Here is a 21079-nt window from a genome sequence, read left to right as displayed (position 1 = left end):
TTGTTTTGGTCCGTGAACTCGTCTGTCTGCCTCTGATGATGGGTAGAAAGATCCCTCTTCTATGTTGCTCGACCGGTAGTTCTGGTTTCACAGCGTGTGGCCTACAATGACTTGTATGACGATGCTTTACATGCAACCTGTAAAAAACTTCACCTGGCATTCCTCAAAATCAACAGCTGTTATGTTAGTTGAAGCCTCAGTCATGAAGAACATTTTAAGTTGATCAAATTTAGAGAATCAAGTGCTGAAGTGGAAAAAAGTAAAACGAAAAACCTATAGCAAATAGACATTAATAATTTAAAAAAAAATCTTCACTATGTTAGATTACATTTTTATTTTTTAATTCAGTAATACCTGGTAAGCACAGGGATGGAAATAGTGTTTCCTTTCAGGGTTATGTAGCATTCAGTGGCCCAGGAAACATCGAACAGATAGGGGGGGCTTTTCCATCGGACTGCACTAAATGTCAATAAATTCAGGATGCAAATGCCATGCTGTCAGTAAAGACAGTACAACTACAAAGAGGCCGCCTTCTACAAGAGGATGTTTTATTTCATAGTGTTAGGTGCTGTGCTGCACGTGGTGCTGATGTCTCACCACATTCCTGTAGAGAAGATTTTTACTTTTTCCTGGTGAAATAAAAGGTTAATATTGTGGAGGGTGATGATGAATAGGCATCACATTTTTTAAAACTCCAATCACACCAATTCATGTGTTACTGATATATATTAACATAGTATAATGATGTTCAAGGATCAAGAAGATTTGTGAATAATCTGAATACATATTGGTTGAAGATGCATTAAGATAAAGCAATAATTACAGTAATAAAGTAGGAGTGTGATACACTGTGTTCTTCATTTTAATCAGCACAAGTACTAAGCACGTTTTATAAAAAAACAAAAGACACTGGGCAAGTTCTTTTTGTGTACTTTATTATTTAAACTGAGAATCAGATTTTCTCATAATTAACCTCTCTAAAATCTCCTAACTAAACATTTTTGGCAAAAAAACAACTTGCAAGTAATTTTGCGGACAAAGACAAACATAACACAGAAAACATAATAATCACAAAAAGGTACATTCAATTTTCAAGAGTTGACACCTGCTTTCTCTTAAAGGCGGAGGAGCAGCTGTGGGTCCCCCTGAGTTTGACTGTAAATGACCCACAGTGCTCCACCACACATTATTATTAAACACAACATTACTGCAAAAGGGAAAACAAAGAGCGAGTCTGTTCATACGCAGACAGCACCGTGTTTCATCCCTTTAAATTGTCATGCTCGGACATGAACTCTATTCCGACATAACACCATTCGCAGTAAGGCAACAGGAAGACATTCTGTTTCCTCACTTGTTAACTCTTAAGTCTTACAGACAATAATGACAAAGTGTATTTCCTCTGTACCTTTCATAAGAATATGAAATAATAAAAACCTGAGGTAGCACATGTGTACTTGTATGAGCTACAAAAGGCCCAAATCAGAATCTGTGTGACTCAACTGGGGCTGTATTTTTTGTGGAGTGTGAGATCAGTATCTTATCATAAGTTAAACTCTCCACAGCATCACATGAACATGGTGTTTTGGGTTCAGTGCTGTTTTCAGATTCTGGATTGAGCCCTGAAAGCTCTAACAAGACAGATCATGTGAATACATTACACAGTTCAAGTTAGTATGGAAATGTATATCCTTCTTATCAAGATAAAAATGAATCCACTGTATCAAAAAAATCAACATTTTTATCTTGAAAATCAACAGATAAATAAAGAGCAAAACTTGATTTTGAGGAAATGAATGGCGATTCAGGAACGGAGTTAAACATTTTCATACTGCTTCCTTGTAGTACAACATATTATACAGTCGTAAAATGAGTAAGAGGACACATTAACATTTCACACAATGATAGGATGCTTTAAAACGGATCTCTTGCCAATATGCAACGGTGACCTTAGCAAAAAAAAAAATCTTTGGTTTACATTGTTTGCTTTTCAAAAAGAAAGTTAAACTGATTGTGTCACATTTCATCCCAAAAATGTTCCCATGATTGAATCCGCCACAGAATCCTCTGATTGAAAATACAGCAATGTGAAAACAATTGGACATCCACTGACTTTTCTGAAATCTCTCATATGCCATCAAAGTTATTGAAAACTGCAATAATTTCCATTTGTAATTCTTTCAAAATAAAACATTAAATTTGATAACAATCACATTATTGACATACTTATTTTTAAAATGTAATTTATATATATATATTTCAAACCAGGAAATATCTCAAATACAAACTTTTATACGATTTAAATATTTTGTTAATTAATTTTTGCTCATTCACAAGGTGAAAAGTCAGTGGTTGCACATTTACACACGACTGCACTGTTGCAACACAGACAACTAATCAATATAATAGACTGTATTTTACTCTTATTATTTTCACCTACAATGTACAGACATCTGCTTGCAACAATTTTCGAGGGAAATCTGCGACAGGATTTTAATTTGGTTTGTGTGCATAAGCTTGATTATTAATTGTCACTCAATCATCATTGAGTGCCCTTGAATCCTGTTGGCACTTACTCAGAGTTTGAACCCACAACTCTCTACACTCATTTTGTCACGGGTCAAGGCCACTAACGTGCAAGGCTTTGTTTGAGGAGCAGCATCTCAACTGATCTCCAAGGCCGCGTTTAATCTTTGGTCGAACGTGTTTTGATTATTTCCCCATTCTTCAGTAACCTTCTGCCAGAGATTAGATGACAGACTAAAATAAAGTCAGGTAGCAAACAATTCTTTGGGCAATAGCGTCACAGTCACCGCTGCACATTGGCTGATAATACAAAACTACTTGGCAGACAAGTGCTAATCTTTATCTACTCTACAGCAAAGCAACAATACTACTTGGATCAAAAGTAACTACAATGTGTACTCAGTAGTACAGTACATATCTTCTAACAAAAATATATATTTTTTTTAATGGTGTTCATTCAATACTACACTTTCATCTCTGATTTAACACTTCAATTGCTTTGACTACAATCATTCTTCATGTGTTGCATCCTCATGTGGATCGTCTCCCTCAAAGAGATTGGGCTTTGGTTTAAGCATCTGAGGGATGTTTTCCACATTAAGGCCAATTGTAAAGCTTTTCTGAACCAACATGCCACACGTAAGCACTTCTGGTGGTTATCTTCACATGAACAAAAAGGAAGAAGGCAACAAACATAAGGGTCTGTCGTAGAGCAGAGATTGTGGGACCTGAGGAGAAACTAAGGAGGAGGGTTTCCATCTGGGGTGGGGTCAATATCAGGACACATTCATAGGTTTTTCTAGTAGGCAATTACACACTACAACAGTTTAGTACTGAGAAGATACCCTGTCAGTTCACCATGTAACACTACATGACTTTTCAAATGTACTAAATAAAATAAATTCTTAAACGAGGTAGTATAAAACAGGAGTAGCAAGGGCAGCTGCACACCGACATACAAATCAGAAGAAGACATTCATTATTATTCCTTTCATACCATTACTCAATAATGGATAAAATGGACAAAAAAATTATTAATACTGGCTCAGTACCTCAGCAACATCTGAGGAGATAAATAAGAAACTGTATATGTGTTTTACATCCTTCAGTCCACACCACAGGCGGAGTGAGAGGAAAAGGCTGCAGCGCCCTCACCATCCAGTAAATCAGAACAAAGCAAGAGGAAAAGACAAAATGGGATGACAGTCAGGAAAAAAGAGGTCATCAGGAAGTACAAGATGTGATGCAACTGAAGCAGCCCATCACATAACAAGGTATAAGTAGTTATTAAATATACAGTGAAAGGTTTACCCACAGGTAAACCGAGGTAGATAATCAGCGAAGAGGACTCACTTTCACTTTCGCCCCTTTCGCTCCAGTGATAAACTCTCTTAAATAATGTCAGAAATGTCACTTTTTCACATTTTTGACAATCTTTTTTTTAAACATTCATGGTGGGTGAGATTTTACTTTCAAAAACATACAAGCACAAATTAAGAGAGATTTAAAAAAAATAAAAGGACATTCATCGAAAGGAAAAGAAAGTCTTGAAAGAAGTCAAATGACCCTCGCTGCCAACATTTTATAGTGTGAAAGGCCTTTGTTGGATTCCTGATCATTGTGTGAACAAAAGAGGATAAAGGTTAAGAAAAAAAGTCACTCTCTTTCTTCACAGCATTCTCTCACACACTTAGAGTTCTCTAATACTGACATTCAGGACGGTGGGATTCTTCCAACATAAAATAGTTCCAGCAGGGTTACGTGGCTCAATTTGGGTAAAATCTCTCCTTGGTCGCTGAGTTAGTCTCTTCTCTGTCATCTCTTGTTTGTTTGTCCCTTTTAATTCCTGCTTCTCTTGGTGGCAGTGACATAGTTAAAGGAATAGTTCTACATGTTGGGAATAACACTCGCTTTCTTGGAGAGAGTTAGATCAGAATGTTTGATAACGGTCACATCTATGTTTAATATAAGGCCACAGAGAGCAGTCAGTTTGGTTAACTTAGCACAAAGACAGAAAACAGCCATAAAAGTATAAAAATATGAACTTGTTTTTATATTTCGGACTTTGTGAGCTACAGAGATCCTGGCAAGCAGATTTTGTTACCTTCACAAACAGGCTTGCTGCTTCTGTCTGTTTCCAGTCTGTGCTAAGCCAAGCTGGCCAGCAGTTAGAATATTTACCAGTTCGGTAGATATGATATAAATCTCATCTAACTTCCTGCCAGAAAATGAATATGCGCACGTCCCTAAAGGCCTAACTATTCCATTAATATCTCTGTTATGGAGAGTAATTTAACAAAATGTATACCACTGCCTTCACACCCACACGCACATGCAAATCCACACACAGCATACACACACACAAACTCACAGACATGGCCACACACTCAGAGAGAAAGTGCAGATTGAGAACTGCCCTGGGCCTCGTGATGACAGCAGCCGTTCTGAACAGACTCCAGTAACTTCAGGTCAGCCTGACTCTCCTCCGACAGCTCGTTCGGTTCTTCAGCAGGGCCGCAGTAGTCTGAGCCTCCACTGTCCTCCCCTGCCAGAGATGGCGGGCGGCTGCTAGCTCCAGACGACAGGTTGGTCATCTCCGTCTCGTCGTGAGAGTAGCGACCTGAGTCACCGGTTGCGTGGCTGCCCTCGCTGTTAGAAGATCCCTCCGAGTCGCCGGGGTGCCCGAGCAGGGCCTGCAGGGTGTTGGGCTGGTCTTGAGAAATAGACAACTCCACCTCGTAGGTCAACACCGTGGAGCCTGGCTGGTAGGAGACTGCGCCATGTCTCATATTCTGCAGCACATAGAGAGTGTTCTTCCAGTTATCTCTTATCAAATCTGCAGGAAAATATCTTACTCTCCCTTTGCCTAAAATCACCCAAGGTACTAGTGGGAGGAGTTATTTTAAAACAAATTTTAATGTTTATAGTTTTTAATGCAGTTTCTGAAAGCTGCATTTATGTTTACTACTCACCAAATGTGTTTCCTTTCCCCTTAATTTCATTGCTCTAACAAAAACTGCACATAAACCTTCACACCCCCTTGACTACCTTCATGGTTCTGACTTTATAGTGGATTCATAACTACCAAATAAAAAGCAGCAGTTGAGGAGCACACGGGTGCCATGTTGTCCTGAATTGAACCGTGAAGTGCTTTTTCAGCAGATAACAACCTCCTACAACCTGGGTTTAAGAGCCAGGTTTTTATGCAGCTTGAGGCTCAACTCAAGGCGAGAGCCCCTTGTAATTTACATTTTTCTCAATCAGTCTTTGACTTGCGGATTGTAATTTAACGAGCAGGGCTCATCATTAAAGTTACCTCTAATGCATTACTGTCCTGTTTCACATTGTTGCGGCAGGAAAACCACTTCTTTTTCTTGTCAGCACTGGGCTGAACAGGACCAAGAGAATTGATCATGAGACTTGTTCCACCCTATAAGTGAAAATGAAAAATGAATATAAATGAGTCATATCCCGTATGAAATATAGAATAAATATGATTGAAAGTGATACGACTTCTAGTAGATTTACTACATTTTTATGTAGCTCTGATCACGACCACAATCTAATTTCCATACCATATAACATTTCTATGATTATAATACTATATCATCATTATTATGGTTAATGGATTCTTCTAATCGGCATAATTATTTACATGTTCAATTTCTCCGAAAATTATAATATTACATTAACAGACCTAAAAAAAAACATAATTCCAAAACATAGAACATAATTTTTTCTGAGATTTCAGTGACCATGTTAGATGCTGTAATAAATGTTAAGTACCTTTGCATCAATGAAATGATTTTCACTCATCATTGGCACAGTCACATCGGCGCTCTCAGCTTGTCCGTCAGAGTCCAGCTGTCCTGCATCCGAGGCAGATGTGCTCACTCCTCCTCTGTGCATTTTAACAGCTGAAAATTTCCTGGAGGGAAACAAACACAAGGTCACTACAGACAGAAAATACTCAGGGAAATGGGGCTCTTGCTGTGTCCAGACATAGACACCACTCAGTACCTGTTCTTGCCTCTGCAGACAATGATGAAAGCGCATATGATGATGCAGATGAGAGCGATGCAGACCCCCACAGTGATCCCAGTCATTGATTTTTGGTCCAGGTGGTAGAAGCCATCAGAAAAGGCTGCAAAGGACGAAGGAAGCACCGTCAGATAAGTGTATAGTTTGTGGTGACCATATTTCATATTTCAAAGAGGACCTTCAACAGTCTCTCATCATGATATATCAAGTGATTTTCTCAGGACAGTGTTGATGGCACTGACCTGTGGACTGCCGGGGGTCGGAGGAGAGATCTGACCATACTGTCAGCTCCACTGTGTGAGAGAACGGTCCATCACCCATGTTGTTGGATGCAGAAACTTTCACCAAGTAAACCTGACCGGGCCTGAGGTTCTCAAGCAGCGCCATGCTGATTGTACCTGTTGGTGAGATTAGACTCTGGTGTTAAACTGCACATGGTGAATACTTTGTTGAAACAGGGCTTTCATTTTCTTAAACTCCATTTTTAACAAGAAGACTCGAGTTCTTATGATTAATATTTGAAAAAAGAATTGAAAGCGTCATATTAAAATCAATGCATCAGATAGTTTTGGATGGCAAAATAATATTATGTGACTGATAAGATGCTGATTTTCTTACCTCTCCAACTTAACTTTATTTGTTTCTGCTTCAATCAAGTAAAACATGAATGTTTTTTTTTTCTATTACCAGATAATTCTTACTTACAGTTTATATCTCAATCTTTAAGCATAAGCTCCAAGACACAAAATGGCTCCAAGATGAGTGTCAAACTGTTGCCATGGGTTTTGCTATGGACAACTTCACAGGAAATTGTGAATCTTCCTTTGATACATTCACTTAGACCTAAACATCTCATTTCCAAAATATTTTCTTCCCTTACATACTGTAGTTATATCTGAACATGGTTTAAATAACAGAGAAACTAGAAACTATATATATACAGTATATACAGTAACAAAGAACATGAGGTTTCTCCATGATGAAAACAATTTCAATATATGTAATTCTGACGGATCCTGCTTTTAATAGCATCAAGGTAAACATACAAGCTAAAAACCTGTGGGGTGCCTAATTTTTTCTTATTTACACTGAGAATTACAGTTGAAGCTGCACTTAGTTTGTTTAATATTGGATCACATGCAAAGAGACTGATTAACACTTGAAAAGAAAATACTAGATACATTCAGCAATGCTACACTTTGATGGGAATCTGGGGTCTTTGTGTGAAAAGGGTCAATAAGTGAGCTCAAACAGTCATGGCACCGTTCAGAGATCACAATGAACAGAGACATGGACTGGATGATTAAATGAGTTACTGATTTCCAATGGACCATTTGTCTGAGGACAGGAGAGCACACCTATAACCTCTATACTTCTCTTCCCACTCTCCTCCTTACCTTCTCTTTGCAGCACTTGCCATTCCCCAGCTATCCAGGCATTTCTGGTGGTGTACAGGATTGTGTAGTGTGTCACAGCTATGTTGGATTCATCTGGCGGCTTCCATGAAACCAGTGCCGTGCCATCCTCAATAAGAGTCACTTTCACGTTGGAAGGGGGAAGCATGGGAGCTGTGTGTGGATGGATGAAAAGAACAAGTTCAAACAAATATACCATGAACACCAAACACAAAGAGTTTTTCCATTTTCAACACGTTCTGCTAACAATAAGGAATGGAGCAATCATTTCAAAATCAATTTCTTCACAATAAGACTCAAAACAACATCTCCATCTATAGTTTTACCTCTCAAAAGCATGTCTTAATGTATGGTACACTTAGAGAGTATACAATAAATACATTTAAGTGGTCTGAGCTCACCTTCAGGGCAAGTGCTCTGATAGACCACAGGGCTCCAGGGGCTGGACAGCTGATCAATGTGAAGTCGAATCGCAAATTCATACTTGGTATTGGGCTCCAGATCTCGCACCAGGAGGCTCTGCTCATTCCTGAAGAATAAAGACGGACTGGTTTGTTTGTGTGGCTTGAAATGCACTCAGTGGCATTTAGGTTAAAGCAACTTCAGCAGATGTGTGTCTTTTGTCCCCAAGGTAACTTGGGTTTTGAGGTGAACTGCCCCTTTAATGATGGCCAGCAGATGGTGATATAGAGCTGTGCTGACAGTGATAGAAGGGAGACGGCAGATACTGACACTGAGATACTCGAGAGTGGAAAGCTTCCACCAACAAGAGTGAGGGAAGTATTTGTGCTGTCAAGTGTTGTACAGAAACACCTACTTTAGGCTTTGATAATGAACTGCTGCTGAAATGTCAAATTACTGTCAATAACAGAGCATCGTATTGAGATAAGGGCTGAACTATGGCATGACCAACAAACCATCATGCAGTGAGCCACACAAAACCCAGTTACTTGTGTTTTAACATTTGGTTTCACCTACAGCGACACTCTCCTCTCCAGACAAGCAACAAACAGTACATCAATTTATAATAGATGCACTAATCAATACTATAGTTTATTGGGTGACCAGTAAAAATGATCAGTAGGCTATGAATAGGCTAATGTGTTGGACATAATTTAGAATATATATATATATATATATAGAGTAGCCATGTATTCAGAAGAGATTCTTACGTCTGCAGGTAGAGGACCAGGGAAGCGTTCTGCAGGCCCACAGGGTTACAGCGGATGGTGTAGTTGACTGCATGGCTGGAAGTGAAGGCCGGTCGGCCCCAGTGCAGAAACACGGCAGTCGAGCTGTTTGTCTTGGAGTACACATTGTGTGGTGGAGGTGGAGGAGGCACCAGGCGATCTCGAACAGCTGAGAGATACATTGAGAATAATGTCATTTTTCCCACCTTGGCTTGAATCAAATACAAATGACACTATCGAGCTGCGGGCACACCTTAAAAAAATACAAATCTTTCAATGTGTATTGGGGGACTTACAGACACATCCAGGGGTGCTGATAGTCTGGTCTGCCTGGTAGCCTTCTCCGACAAAATTGTAAGCCAAAAGTTTAACGTGGTACTTCTTCCTAGGATCTGCATTTAGAGAAAGACAAAAATGTGTAAATTAATGATACAATAAAAATATGAAAACATCAGAGCTTTTTTGCTGTGAAATACATCAGTCCACAGTGCTCTGTATCTCAGATCTGGACTTCAGGTCTCCCCATCACTCTGAATTCAGTGTAATAATTCAACACAGGCCTTAACGCACTGCCAGATGACAACGTGATTCCTACAGTCAACAGGAAGCGGGGGGCCACATGAAAGAGAGCTGGATTGTGTAAGTGTGGGGTCAGTGAGGTTTTTCGAGTTTGATGGTGTGGTGGGAACGAGAGGTGAGGCAGTGTGACAGATGCTCAGTGCCGTGACTCCTTTGGTCAGTTTCTGCAGCAGAACAAGAGCTCCACTATCCATCACCCTGTCACCGAGTCTTTTCAGTGCAAATGAGAGGGACCTTTCTCGAGCCCCAGTCAGGCCTACTGGTCAGTGGCCGCTACTATTTAGGTCCAGAAACTGGGGGTTAAATCGACGGACAAAATCCCCTGGGAAGGACATCGCTGATGGTCAACAGCAGTTGCAGGCCTCAGTGACCCTGAAGACCCTGTTCTGAACAAAAGCCATCTGACCAAATGTCCCTTTTACCCTTAAAAGAATGTTGATGAGGAACTAATTTAAATATTGCTCACATTATCAATACTGTGAGTGATATATCTACACTCTAACAGCCAGTAAAAGAAATTCAGAGTATATTGTCTAGACAACATGTAACAACTAATACATGTTACATGTGTATTTTGTGATGCGAAAGTTGGTCAGTTAGAGTTTTAACAAAGCAAGAGTGGTACCTTCTTCCTATCTTGTCACTGATACATTTTATTTTAAAAAAAGTTGTTGAGTTTTACTTCTAAACTGTTTCTTCATACAAGTCTGTGAATATTAACTGTTAACTAACCAAATGTTGGACTATAGATGTCAGGCTCAAACAATTTCTTCCAGGTATGTTGTTTATAGAAACACGTACAGACATGTAGCTCAAATAAGAATTAAAACAAAAAATGTTAAAGTTTGTTTAGAAAAACAACAACTTCTATCGAAGTAGGAGACACTTAGTGGCCCGAGAGAAGAGGGGGACCACAGGAGATGAATCTGTGTCCGTGGAGGTTTAAGGAGTTAAGGAGGGGTGAAGTCGAGTTACTTCCACCCCCATGCAGCCCTGAGGAGTTTCACTGGAGCCCGACCAGGGGCAGCAGGTCAGGCCAAGATAAAACTTTGAAAGAATCTGGGGTCATGGGTGTGGAATATGAGATGAGCCTCTTTTTTTTCGCATTTGGATTCTCGCTGCCTACAACTTCACAACTCTTTGCAATAACAATCAAGAGTAAGAAAAAAACAACAACAACATGATCACCAACATAAACTGTATCATGAGTTACTGGTTGACTTTTTTTCAGTGCAGATGTTTACCATGTCAAGATTAAATAAGCAAGTAACTTTATTTTTCCATATGTCTGTTTCTTACTGCAAAAGATATATAACATCAGAGGTTCTGTAATTTTTGCACAATGTCCGGCTTGTTATCCAGAGTTTCTGTGCAGTTTATTAAGCCTGTCCACCTCTTAATACGAGCAGGCATGTAGTATGCACCTCTACCCAGCCCCACAATACAATGGGCCTGTCGTAATTATGCGAGAGAGGAGCTCCGAGGGGGGGAAGCTGTGACATCTGGGCCATGACCTTTGACATGGAATCTTGGCAAGCTAAATCCTGCAAAAGGAGGGGTTACTGGGCTCTCTCTAAAGGGGGAGGGTCAAGCAGAGGAAGTGAGTGGAAAAACAGGGAAACACCAAGAGACAAAATGAAATGGCACTTAATAGGTGGTGACAGAGTCCTGATAAGAGAAACTGCAGTGGACAGGTTTGTTTTTCCCCCCACAGTAGAGCAGACACCTGAAGATCTCAACAACAACATGATGTGACCAGAATCACATTCATCATCACATCCTGTGGTGTCCACAAACAACTGCATTTTAAGAGAATGACAGGATGTTACTTATCCATCCATAACATGACATAAATACACAGTAAATATACACCACCACAGCTAACAAAAAAAATAAAAGTTAACTTTTCAAACCAACAGTCCCAAACCATTTTTCTTTTTACAAATTTTACAATTATATAAAATGGACAAAAGCTGCAAATTCTCATATTTGTGGAGCTGGAAATGCAAATAATGTTTGCACTACCTGATGTAGCATTGGAGCTAAAGTTACAAAATATAAATGTTGTTGCATTAGTTCACATCACATTTTGCTTTAGATACCATTCCTAGAGTAAAGACATTTTCCTTTCCTTCCCAGTGGGATGAATCTCACATGACCTTACTAACATAAATTATGATGTTGTATTAAAGGGCATATTTGAGCCATTTGTGGCCCCCCCCCCCTCCCCCCCTTTTCTTTTTACAACCAAAATGCAGATCCTGTTGGTTTTGTTCAGCCCTGTGAAAGGCCCCCCAGGCCGCAGCCAGGCCTAAACAGGGGCCATAAACGTCAACTCCTGTATGAACCCTCACACCAGCATCTATCATCTCTCTCTCTCTCTCTCTCTCCCTCTCTGTTTTGCCCTGACTCTTACAAATCAACACACACACACAAACACACACACACACACACACACACACACACACACACACACACACACACACACACACACACACACACACACACACACACACACACACACACACACACACACACCTTTTAAAATGATGAAATGATGGCGAGAAAAATCAAGTTTTCCATCGTGTTTGTGTGTAATGAAGGGATTGAAGAAGTGGCCTGCAGCTGTGAGATGAATCTACAGTTGTGCACGCGGCGTTGCCTGGTGCCAACAGGTATGAGAGGTATTTAAACCCCAACTATGGCAACATGTTCTTCTCGTGGACCCAGCAGAGAATACACATGCGAGGAAAGGTCACATCACTGTGTCATTTATACCCAACTGGAGCCCGTCACACACATTCCTGTCTCTCAGGGTGGGCTTTCAATCACTCGGATCATCATAAGTAATAATTTAACAGCCAGCTTGGAGCAGCTTCTGCAGCCGTACACAGAGCTGAATCAACAGTAACCACTTTTGCTACAGCTGATGGTTTAGAAGTCTATGTTATTGGCAAAGAAGGGACCGCTGCTGTGTACAACATTACACTGATTATAGGCCATTTACAGTATGAGCAGATTGAATTTGCAGAGATCAGCTGCTGAGAAAAATCAACATCCAGCATTTGGTAGGACAGAGCATCTGGACTCTAATATTAGAGTTGCTTCAAATCTTCAATATGCAGTTAGAAAATTGCAAATAATGCATCAGTAGAAATCTGAAAAAAAGTATACTATAAAATTCTGTCACTGTAGGGAAGTAGACCAAAGTGTTTTGAAGCATAGAAGTGCTGGAAGCAGATGTGTAAAACAATCCTCACTTTGTTCTGCTCATTAATGCCATGTCACTGTCACAGTTACATTACAGAGAAAACTGAATAAATTAAAGCCCTGTCCTCCCTCTACATTCAGGTCGCGTAAATATTCAAGTGATATAATTGGGATTAAATATCAACATTAATAGCTTTCATCATTTGATAAAACAGCCTACAGTAAATAACAGGCTGCATGGAGCTGAGACAATCACTGCATGAATTCATAATGAAGTAAATGCAATAACTTTTCTAACAGATAGTAAAATGCATACTTCGTTAAGCATTGTCTTTTTGGGTAGAGTATAGTATGCTCCACACTGGAGGAAAAGATTACCAAAAGATCAAAGGTGAGGTTAATCCCAAAGAGTTTACAAGAGAAGAGGTTATAATACCCTCTGTGCAGAGCTACTTCTTTTCAGGGCAGACTGGATTCTACAGGTACCCGCAAATTGGAAATTTATAAGACAGGCAGGGCTAGCTGGTTAGCATGCTACCTTCAATAGATGCAAAGGAGTGAATGAAATAGAAGCAAAACAAGAATTTAAATTGGCGATTGATGCTGAACTCACTGAAAATGTTCTGCTAGATTAGTAAGTAAATAGCGTTTATTGTTAACAATACCTATGTAGCAATAACAAAAACTTACATGTAAACTTTTAAAGTGTGACTTGGCAACTTTTAGAGAAATGAAAAATTAAGCTTGTTAGGGCACTCAAATCAGTGCACTCCTATCATTGAATACAGACTTTATGATTTTTCTCCACGTGTGGTACTGTCAAATTTGATTTTAGCATTTAGAATGGATCAATACCGGAATTGCCTCTAAACCTTTATACCTGTATACATGTTCTTGTATTCACTTTAAAAAAAAAAAAATTTCATTTCATTTTAAAATCTATATATTTTACGTCTGAACTGCCTCTTACATGAACTGTGCTACATCAATACTTTGTCTTGTCCTTGATTAATGGTGGTGTTATAATAATAGCAAAAAGTTATGTCTTGAAGAAGAAACTGCTGCATGATGTGCTTCCACACAGAAGGTCAGACGCTTCACTTTCAACCTCTGTCCTTGTGCACAGTGCTGCAACTAATTCATGAGTAGAAATTTCAGAACTGCAGGACAGTGAGCTCACAAGACATTCTCATTGTTTGGCCCACAGCTCGGTTGGTGAGAGGTGGTATTTCCTTAAACGCTTAGCTAATAAACTGTCTTTGTGGCTTTCAAAGCCAAACACAATGAGAGCCTTTGATGTCAATGCTCCTCCAGCCATACTGCTCACAGCAGTCATAAAACACATAATAAATCAGCCTCCACAAAACCACTTCCCTCTCCTCAAAACACAGCCCCGCAAAGTTCCTTTATCAAAGAGTAACAAAAAGATAATTCTTTTTCTATTCAGCTAAAGCTCTATTTCTTTTGTTCGGTGCTTGATATTGCTGATTGGTTTAATATGTATCTTCAGCTGTGACTACAGCTTCCTCTTCGACCCAGAACATGTATTCAATATTCAGAGCGATCCAATGAAGCAAGAAAGCGCCTTGGAACAAAAACAAACACCCAGGTGACTTTTAAAAAACTCCAGACTACATTTTATGCACTTCAATATAACCATTATGACAATTTAATCAAATAACCTCTGGCAAATATTTAATAATTAAAATACTTAAGTTATCAATTAATATTATCACATCAATATTATCAGTAGAAACAGGAGTATTTGTTGTAGGTTCCAGGGTAAGTGTTTTGTGGTATTAGCAGTAAAAGTAGAACTGCTTAAACTATTAAATAAATATCTAACTAACTAAATGGCTGCAGGAGTAAAAGTTAACACCTTTAGTAATTTAGAGTTCCTCATCGTCTTTTTGATCCTGTTCCAGCACTGAGCTTCCTGATTTACAAGTCAGCTGCTGACCACCTGGTTGACCCCCTCTGGCCACAGATGGTCAGTTGTCCACTGCATTGGCCTGAGCCCCCCCCACACAAAATGAATCTGACCTAAAGGCCAGAAGAGCTGTGATATCCCCAAACACCATTCAGCAGCTGCTGAACACACACACACACACACACACACACACACACACACACACACACACACACACACACACACACACACACACACACACACACACACACACACACACACACACACACACACACACACACACACACACACACACACACACACACACACACACACACACACACACACACTCTGAAACCCCTCGCAGAGGTTGGGAGGTCATGGAAGTGGGATGTGGTACTTTTCTGTTCCACGCTTCATGGACCTCTGCTCGACACATGACAAGACTTAAGACAATTAATCACTCATGAGTCTGGCTGTCAATTGATGATGCTGCAGGTTTTAAGAAAATTTGTAGTAAGATTTTTCAACTTGAATAATTCAAATGACATGCAGTTAAACATCTTTGGAGTGTCTTGCAGTCATTTTATAACTCTAACATGTGAACAACAGTTCTTTAGCTGGCTTACGAGCCATTGAAATAGCTAATTACTAACATTAACATACATTAAATGCAATCAGTTATGTTAGTAAGGCCATTAACAATGCTAATCGAAGTTAGATATTACATTTTCTGTCAGTGTACTGTTCTTCATATCATATTAGGGCATATTGATAGTAACATGTACCTTAAAGCGATATCGAGTTGATCAGAAACATCGATGAGTGATGGAGTTCACATTGTGTTTACAAGAAAAACATGAAAATACTGTGTAAGATTACCTGCATACACGGTGTACAGGTAACACAGAGGCAAGAGTTACTCAGATGATCTGAAGCAAAACTCACCAAGGCCTCCGATGGTGTGTCTATTATCTGAGGCGCGCAGCTGAAGCGGAGCGTTCTCAGGCTGACTCTCCTCGTGATAGAAGAGTCGGTAGCCCTGCACGCCGGCTGAGTTTCTGACAGCCAACTGCCAGCGAGCCAAAATAGTGGTGCAATTCAACGGCTCCAAATGCAGCTCTGGAGCCAGTGGAACTGTAAAAAAAAAAGTAAAGGATTCAGTGATTACAAGATGATTACAAGATTATAAAAGGATTTACAATCAGCTCCTCAAAAAACAGTTACATTATACGAAAACAGTTGATTAACGTCCAAATATTTCTCTGAGTCAAAATATGCAGTGCTGCTGACAAGCTTTTAATTTTTTTCCTCAAACACACTGTCATTGCTTTTTATACCATACAACGGGTTTATTTTTTATTATTTTATTTTATTTCCCACAGAAAAGAAGAACTTGTTTTTAGAAAATTGAAAACTTCTGCTGTTTCCAGTGTTTATGTGATGGACAGAGGAGGCTCCTGATCAGCCTTTTCTCTGAAAACAGAAACTACCATCTGATGCATCACCAGCTGTTTCACACTTAATGCAGACCAGATCATTTGGGGAATGAGGAGAATGAACTTTACCAATGGAAGACTCCTGTCTGACTTTAAATTGGAGACGGGGGGCAATTTAGATGGGCAGGAAAAACGAATCCACCCCCACCACCACCTCAAAACTTCAGATGTAGCTCTTAACAGCCATATTCTCTTTCCAACCCGGAGGCCTGAGTCGTTCCCTTTATGACCCATGACTGAACCCCTTCCAGTGTTACTGACAGTGGAAGGCAAAGGTCACAGAGTAACAAACTCAATGCTTTAACAAGATTATTAGAGTGAGATCTTCTCTTTGGTGTTTCTTTGTTTAATCTCTGGAGTTTACTGATAATTTAGCCAAATGCTTCTATAGCAGAAATAAGTAAGACAGTGCTTTTCTAATGTTGTACCTCGTGCACTGGATGCCTTTGGGGTGCGGTGAGACGTCCAGGCCGACTGCTCACCCCACCCTATGCTGGTGGCAGCCACAATTCGCAGAAGGTAGATGGTGTCAGGCTGCAGGTTCTCCAGGAGATGATTGGTCTTCTCTCCAGGTAGCTCAAATTGTGAGACTGTATTCTCAGCACTGGTGCGATAGGACAAACGGTAGGCGGAGACTCGGCCGCGACTCAGCTTGTCTGGAAGAGGCTGCCAAGACACCTGGATGTCTGTAGGGCTGCGGCTGGTGAGGCTGAGCTCAGGGGCACGGAGGGGAACTGTGGACGGAGAAAACAAGACCGAAAAGACTGAAATAAGTCCTCTAGTGTGCAGTAAAACGAAGATGACCGACCCAGAAGATTATGGACAAAAAAGCACATCAATAGAGCTGATGACAAAATATGAAAAATGTCAACTATGTTAAGATTATTAACATACTGCTCCAGTCCAAAAAAAAAGTTTAGATACAAACGAGTGGTTGGGCAATAAGAAGACAGTGTGTCACAGCATAATTTTGTCAGCCCTATATACTTTACCAGTCTCATTAATACCACTGGCTGACATCAATGATCATGCATTATCAACCAACCGATGTCAGTCTATTGACTTTTCCCTTATTAAGTTGGATTACATTTTCTTTATCAAACTATCTATTTAAGGTGACCTGGTCTGTGACCACAGACGTCTATGTAATATAATTGAATAACCTCAGTCATGTAGAACAGACACACGACAGCCTTTGACCCACAGGTCGAGACCTTGCCTGGAATTCAAGAACACTCCAGGGGGCCTGGGACACACAGATACAGATAGTGCAAACACACGACCCTGTGTACAAAAACACATACATACAGTATATATGTACACACACACACACACACACACACATACACACATGCACGCACACACACACTGTGCACACAAAGAACTTGATTGTTTCTCATGTCAACAACACTCTCTGAGCTCCCAATGGAATAACAGAGTCTGAGATCAATTCCTTCACTACGTCCTTGTTTCCTGATTTTGTATTTACTGTGGGATCGACTTCACTGTTTATGAACTTCACGGGATGTATGCCTCACCATCCTCGAGAGTGTGCTGGAACACGTTGTCCGACATACGACTGGCTCCCATGGGCATGTAGGCCACAACATAGAAGGTGTAGTTGCGAGCTGGCTCCAGGTCATCAATAATGTAGCGGGTTGTATCGTTTCCAATGACAACTTGATATTCCTCGTTGTTTAATCCTGGACAGATGACAGCATCGTTTGTGAATTGTACCTGTAAAGCATTTTTTTCCTGTCCTTTTTTTCTTCAAATTATGATATTCATACATTTAGATGGTTAACTTTAGGAATGTTGCATGTTTTGCTATTTAAAAGTATACAAAGCAGCGTATCAACATCCTCCCTATTACACAGTTCACAAAAAAGTGTAAAAATATGGCCATGGTTTTCTAACACACTTTGTGTTTGTATGGTTACGTAACTGAATATGTGCAGTCTTATCACCTGTCAAACAATCAAGTCAAACTAAATTAAGGTCTATATATCTTGTCTTATTCTATTACACAGCACAATTTAGCCTCTAGTTCCAAATCTTTTTTATGCACAATCAATCACGTTATTACAAACTTTTGTAAATTTACCGTCTCCCTCCTCCTATATTTAGTGAAACAAACTGACATTTAAATCCATGTTCACTTGCACCAGCTTTTCAAATGACCCTCTGTGTAATAGTGATTTAATCAGTGTAGAACCCAAAAAAATGTATTTGTGCCATGGGAAAACACAAATCCCTAGTCGTCTTATTTTGAACCTGGTAAACAAGGTACTTGAAAGTAAACAAAGAAATCATTCCCCACAGTCTGAATGCATCACTAAGCCTCCCTGAAAAGTGTGACAAAGTCTGCCACCCTGTCCAATTCATACTCTGCCATTTCCCTCACAGGATAAACACTTCATCTCATAAACTAATTAGTTCCTCTTTTTGTTAGAGCCTCCATTTATTGCCGAGCCTCTCTGTGTGCGGCCTCAGGTGAAGAGTGCCCAGTCTTATACTCTGTCAATAAACAGCCAATCTTTGTCACGGGGACCAATGTGATTGTGTCACTTGGTCGAAATCAAGTGCAGAAAATCCTTGACAGTTATTCAAGAATCAAATAGAAAGAATTTGTTCAACTTGTTATTTTTGACCTCTTTATCCCCAACATAATCCAGCAGGTGTTTCTTTTTTTCTGGGAGAACTCTGTACCTCTTGCCACACCGAATGAAAGTCAGTGGCATTATAATTAAGTGCAGGGCTTGAATGAACAAGCCCATGTTTTTTTTTCTAAAAATGGTGTATTGTGTGTATGTGATTCCTGTCAGTTCCCAGGAAAGCTAACAAGCTGCCAGGCCTTTCTGCTGCCACACTACAACCCTTGTGCTTTTTGTGAATGGGTTTTTCTACATCCTGCATTTCATCAGCCAAAAGGAAGGGACCCGGCTTCTTGAAACTCCACAGAGCTAGGGTCTATTTGTCCAGAAAAAGAAAAGGCTATTCTAATAAAATGTTTCCCCTTTGCCCACCAACATAGCATTTCCAACACATGGTTAATTCAAATACAGTATGCGTTCGATTTGTCTGTTTGTAGACAGGAACAGGAAAAGTTCCTGAATCTCATGGACAGAAAATGTCTTCATGAATTAATAGTTCCCTTCCTCGAATTATGTTCCTGTGAGGCAAAGGGACCAATGAAAAAAATGTTTACTTGTTTGATTACACGCCGCTCACCTTCAGCCTTCATGTAGTGCACCGAGTAAGCAATAACTTTATCCGAGTTATACTGAGGCCTCTCCCAAGCCAGAAGGATGGCGGAGCTCGACACCGTGTCAGCTCTGATATTCCTGGGTGCGCTCGGCCGGTCCTCTGACATCACCACAATGAGCCTCGCCATGGACAGGACCGATCCCTGCTCATTCTCTGCCTGGCACTGATAGATGGCGTCGTCCTCAGGTATGATCTGGTTGATCACCAGTTTGCTGAGGCAAACACACACACACACACAGACACAGATGGTTTCATCCTGAGGCTCTTTCAGCAGGGAGGGTTCATCCTCTAATTAACTTCTAAAGCACTGACAGTTGAATAAGGAGCAGGAGCAAATTATAGGGAAACTCACTAAAACCCCATTTGCACAGTTTTAAATTATTCAGTTTCCTTTCTACTATAGGGGTCGTAGTTAATTATTTATTCCAGTTGTTTTAATGACTTTTAAATGAGCGTCTCATGGTTAAAAAAGTTAGGACTCCTGTTCATTATCTATTTGACGTGTCAGGAAAGGACTTGATAACAGGACTGATTTATTACGTGAAGAGAAAAATACCTGTTATACATCTTGATTCGACCATTGGAGTGAACTTTCTCTCCATTCTTGAGCCAAGTGATTTGAGGTGTTGGAACTCCTTCAGCATGGCACACAAAGCGGGCGGTGCCAGCACGTGGACGGGTCAGGCTCTCTGGCCACTCCACCAAAGAGGGTGGCGCTTTGGAAGGACAACATCAGTGTTAAATTTAGACATACAGTACATACATACATATATGACACTTTTGAATAAGGAATTATCAGTACATAATCCGACCAAACATTGACAAAATTCTGTACATTGAATATCTTTACCTAACACAGTGATGTTGGCTGATGAGACCGTATAGTTTCGTGTGCCGGGAGTGGTGGCTCTGCACATATAGACTCCTCCATGCTGGGGCTTGATGTCTGTGATGATGAGGTTGCCATTTCCTAACACTTTAGTGTTGTAAACATCAATAGACTTGCTGTCCGCTCGGCTCCAGGAGATGATGGGTCGGGGATTGCCTGTGGCCATGCACTCCAGGATGGCACTCTGGTGCAGCGACACAGAAACGTTCTGTGGCCCAGCGATAATGCGTGGCCTATAGCGAAGCTGAGGGCTGGGAGCTGCAGAGAGAGAGGAGGAGGGGGTGGAAGACAGCTTTAGTGCATATGGTTTTGTAGATTCAATTTAAAAAATGCTACCTCTGCCCTGTCCCCACTTTTAACAAGTCATTCATCAGTCTACAGCTGCTTGAGTGACACAAACATATTATCTTACTGTAATATTGTAGTACTGAGTTTAAAACAAAAAAGGCACAATATCGATCCCATCACCAATTCCTTTTGCCTCGATTTATGTAAACATCTACAATACGGTTTCTCCTTTGTGGTAGACTACTCAATTGTGTTTCGATGATCTT

The 21079-nt window shown here is 40.2% G+C and overlaps 1 protein-coding gene across 1 annotated transcript in view; it reads right to left on the bottom strand.

The window, feature by feature from the left end:
- Positions 1-918: 918 nt before the first annotated feature.
- prtga (protogenin homolog a (Gallus gallus)) overlaps positions 919-21079 on the bottom strand; it is a 31050-nt gene continuing 10889 nt past the window's right edge. The window contains exons 5-19 of the mRNA XM_035628057.2: positions 20487-20783; positions 20193-20352; positions 19601-19848; positions 17908-18072; positions 16798-17103; positions 15819-16007; positions 9469-9564; positions 9155-9341; positions 8384-8511; positions 7965-8135; positions 6810-6965; positions 6547-6670; positions 6313-6454; positions 5843-5956; positions 919-5318 (exon numbers count right to left, since the gene is read on the bottom strand). Coding sequence (XP_035483950.1) covers positions 4914-5318; positions 5843-5956; positions 6313-6454; positions 6547-6670; positions 6810-6965; positions 7965-8135; positions 8384-8511; positions 9155-9341; positions 9469-9564; positions 15819-16007; positions 16798-17103; positions 17908-18072; positions 19601-19848; positions 20193-20352; positions 20487-20783 — 2888 coding nt within the window. The 3' untranslated portion in view covers positions 919-4913. The remainder of the gene's footprint in view (positions 5319-5842; positions 5957-6312; positions 6455-6546; positions 6671-6809; positions 6966-7964; positions 8136-8383; positions 8512-9154; positions 9342-9468; positions 9565-15818; positions 16008-16797; positions 17104-17907; positions 18073-19600; positions 19849-20192; positions 20353-20486; positions 20784-21079) is intronic.

The sequence above is a fragment of the Scophthalmus maximus genome, chromosome 4, assembly GCF_022379125.1.
Source record: "Scophthalmus maximus strain ysfricsl-2021 chromosome 4, ASM2237912v1, whole genome shotgun sequence".
In the NCBI taxonomy this organism is placed as follows: Eukaryota; Metazoa; Chordata; class Actinopteri; order Pleuronectiformes; family Scophthalmidae; genus Scophthalmus; species Scophthalmus maximus.
This window is presented reverse-complemented; position numbering and strand designations above follow the sequence as displayed.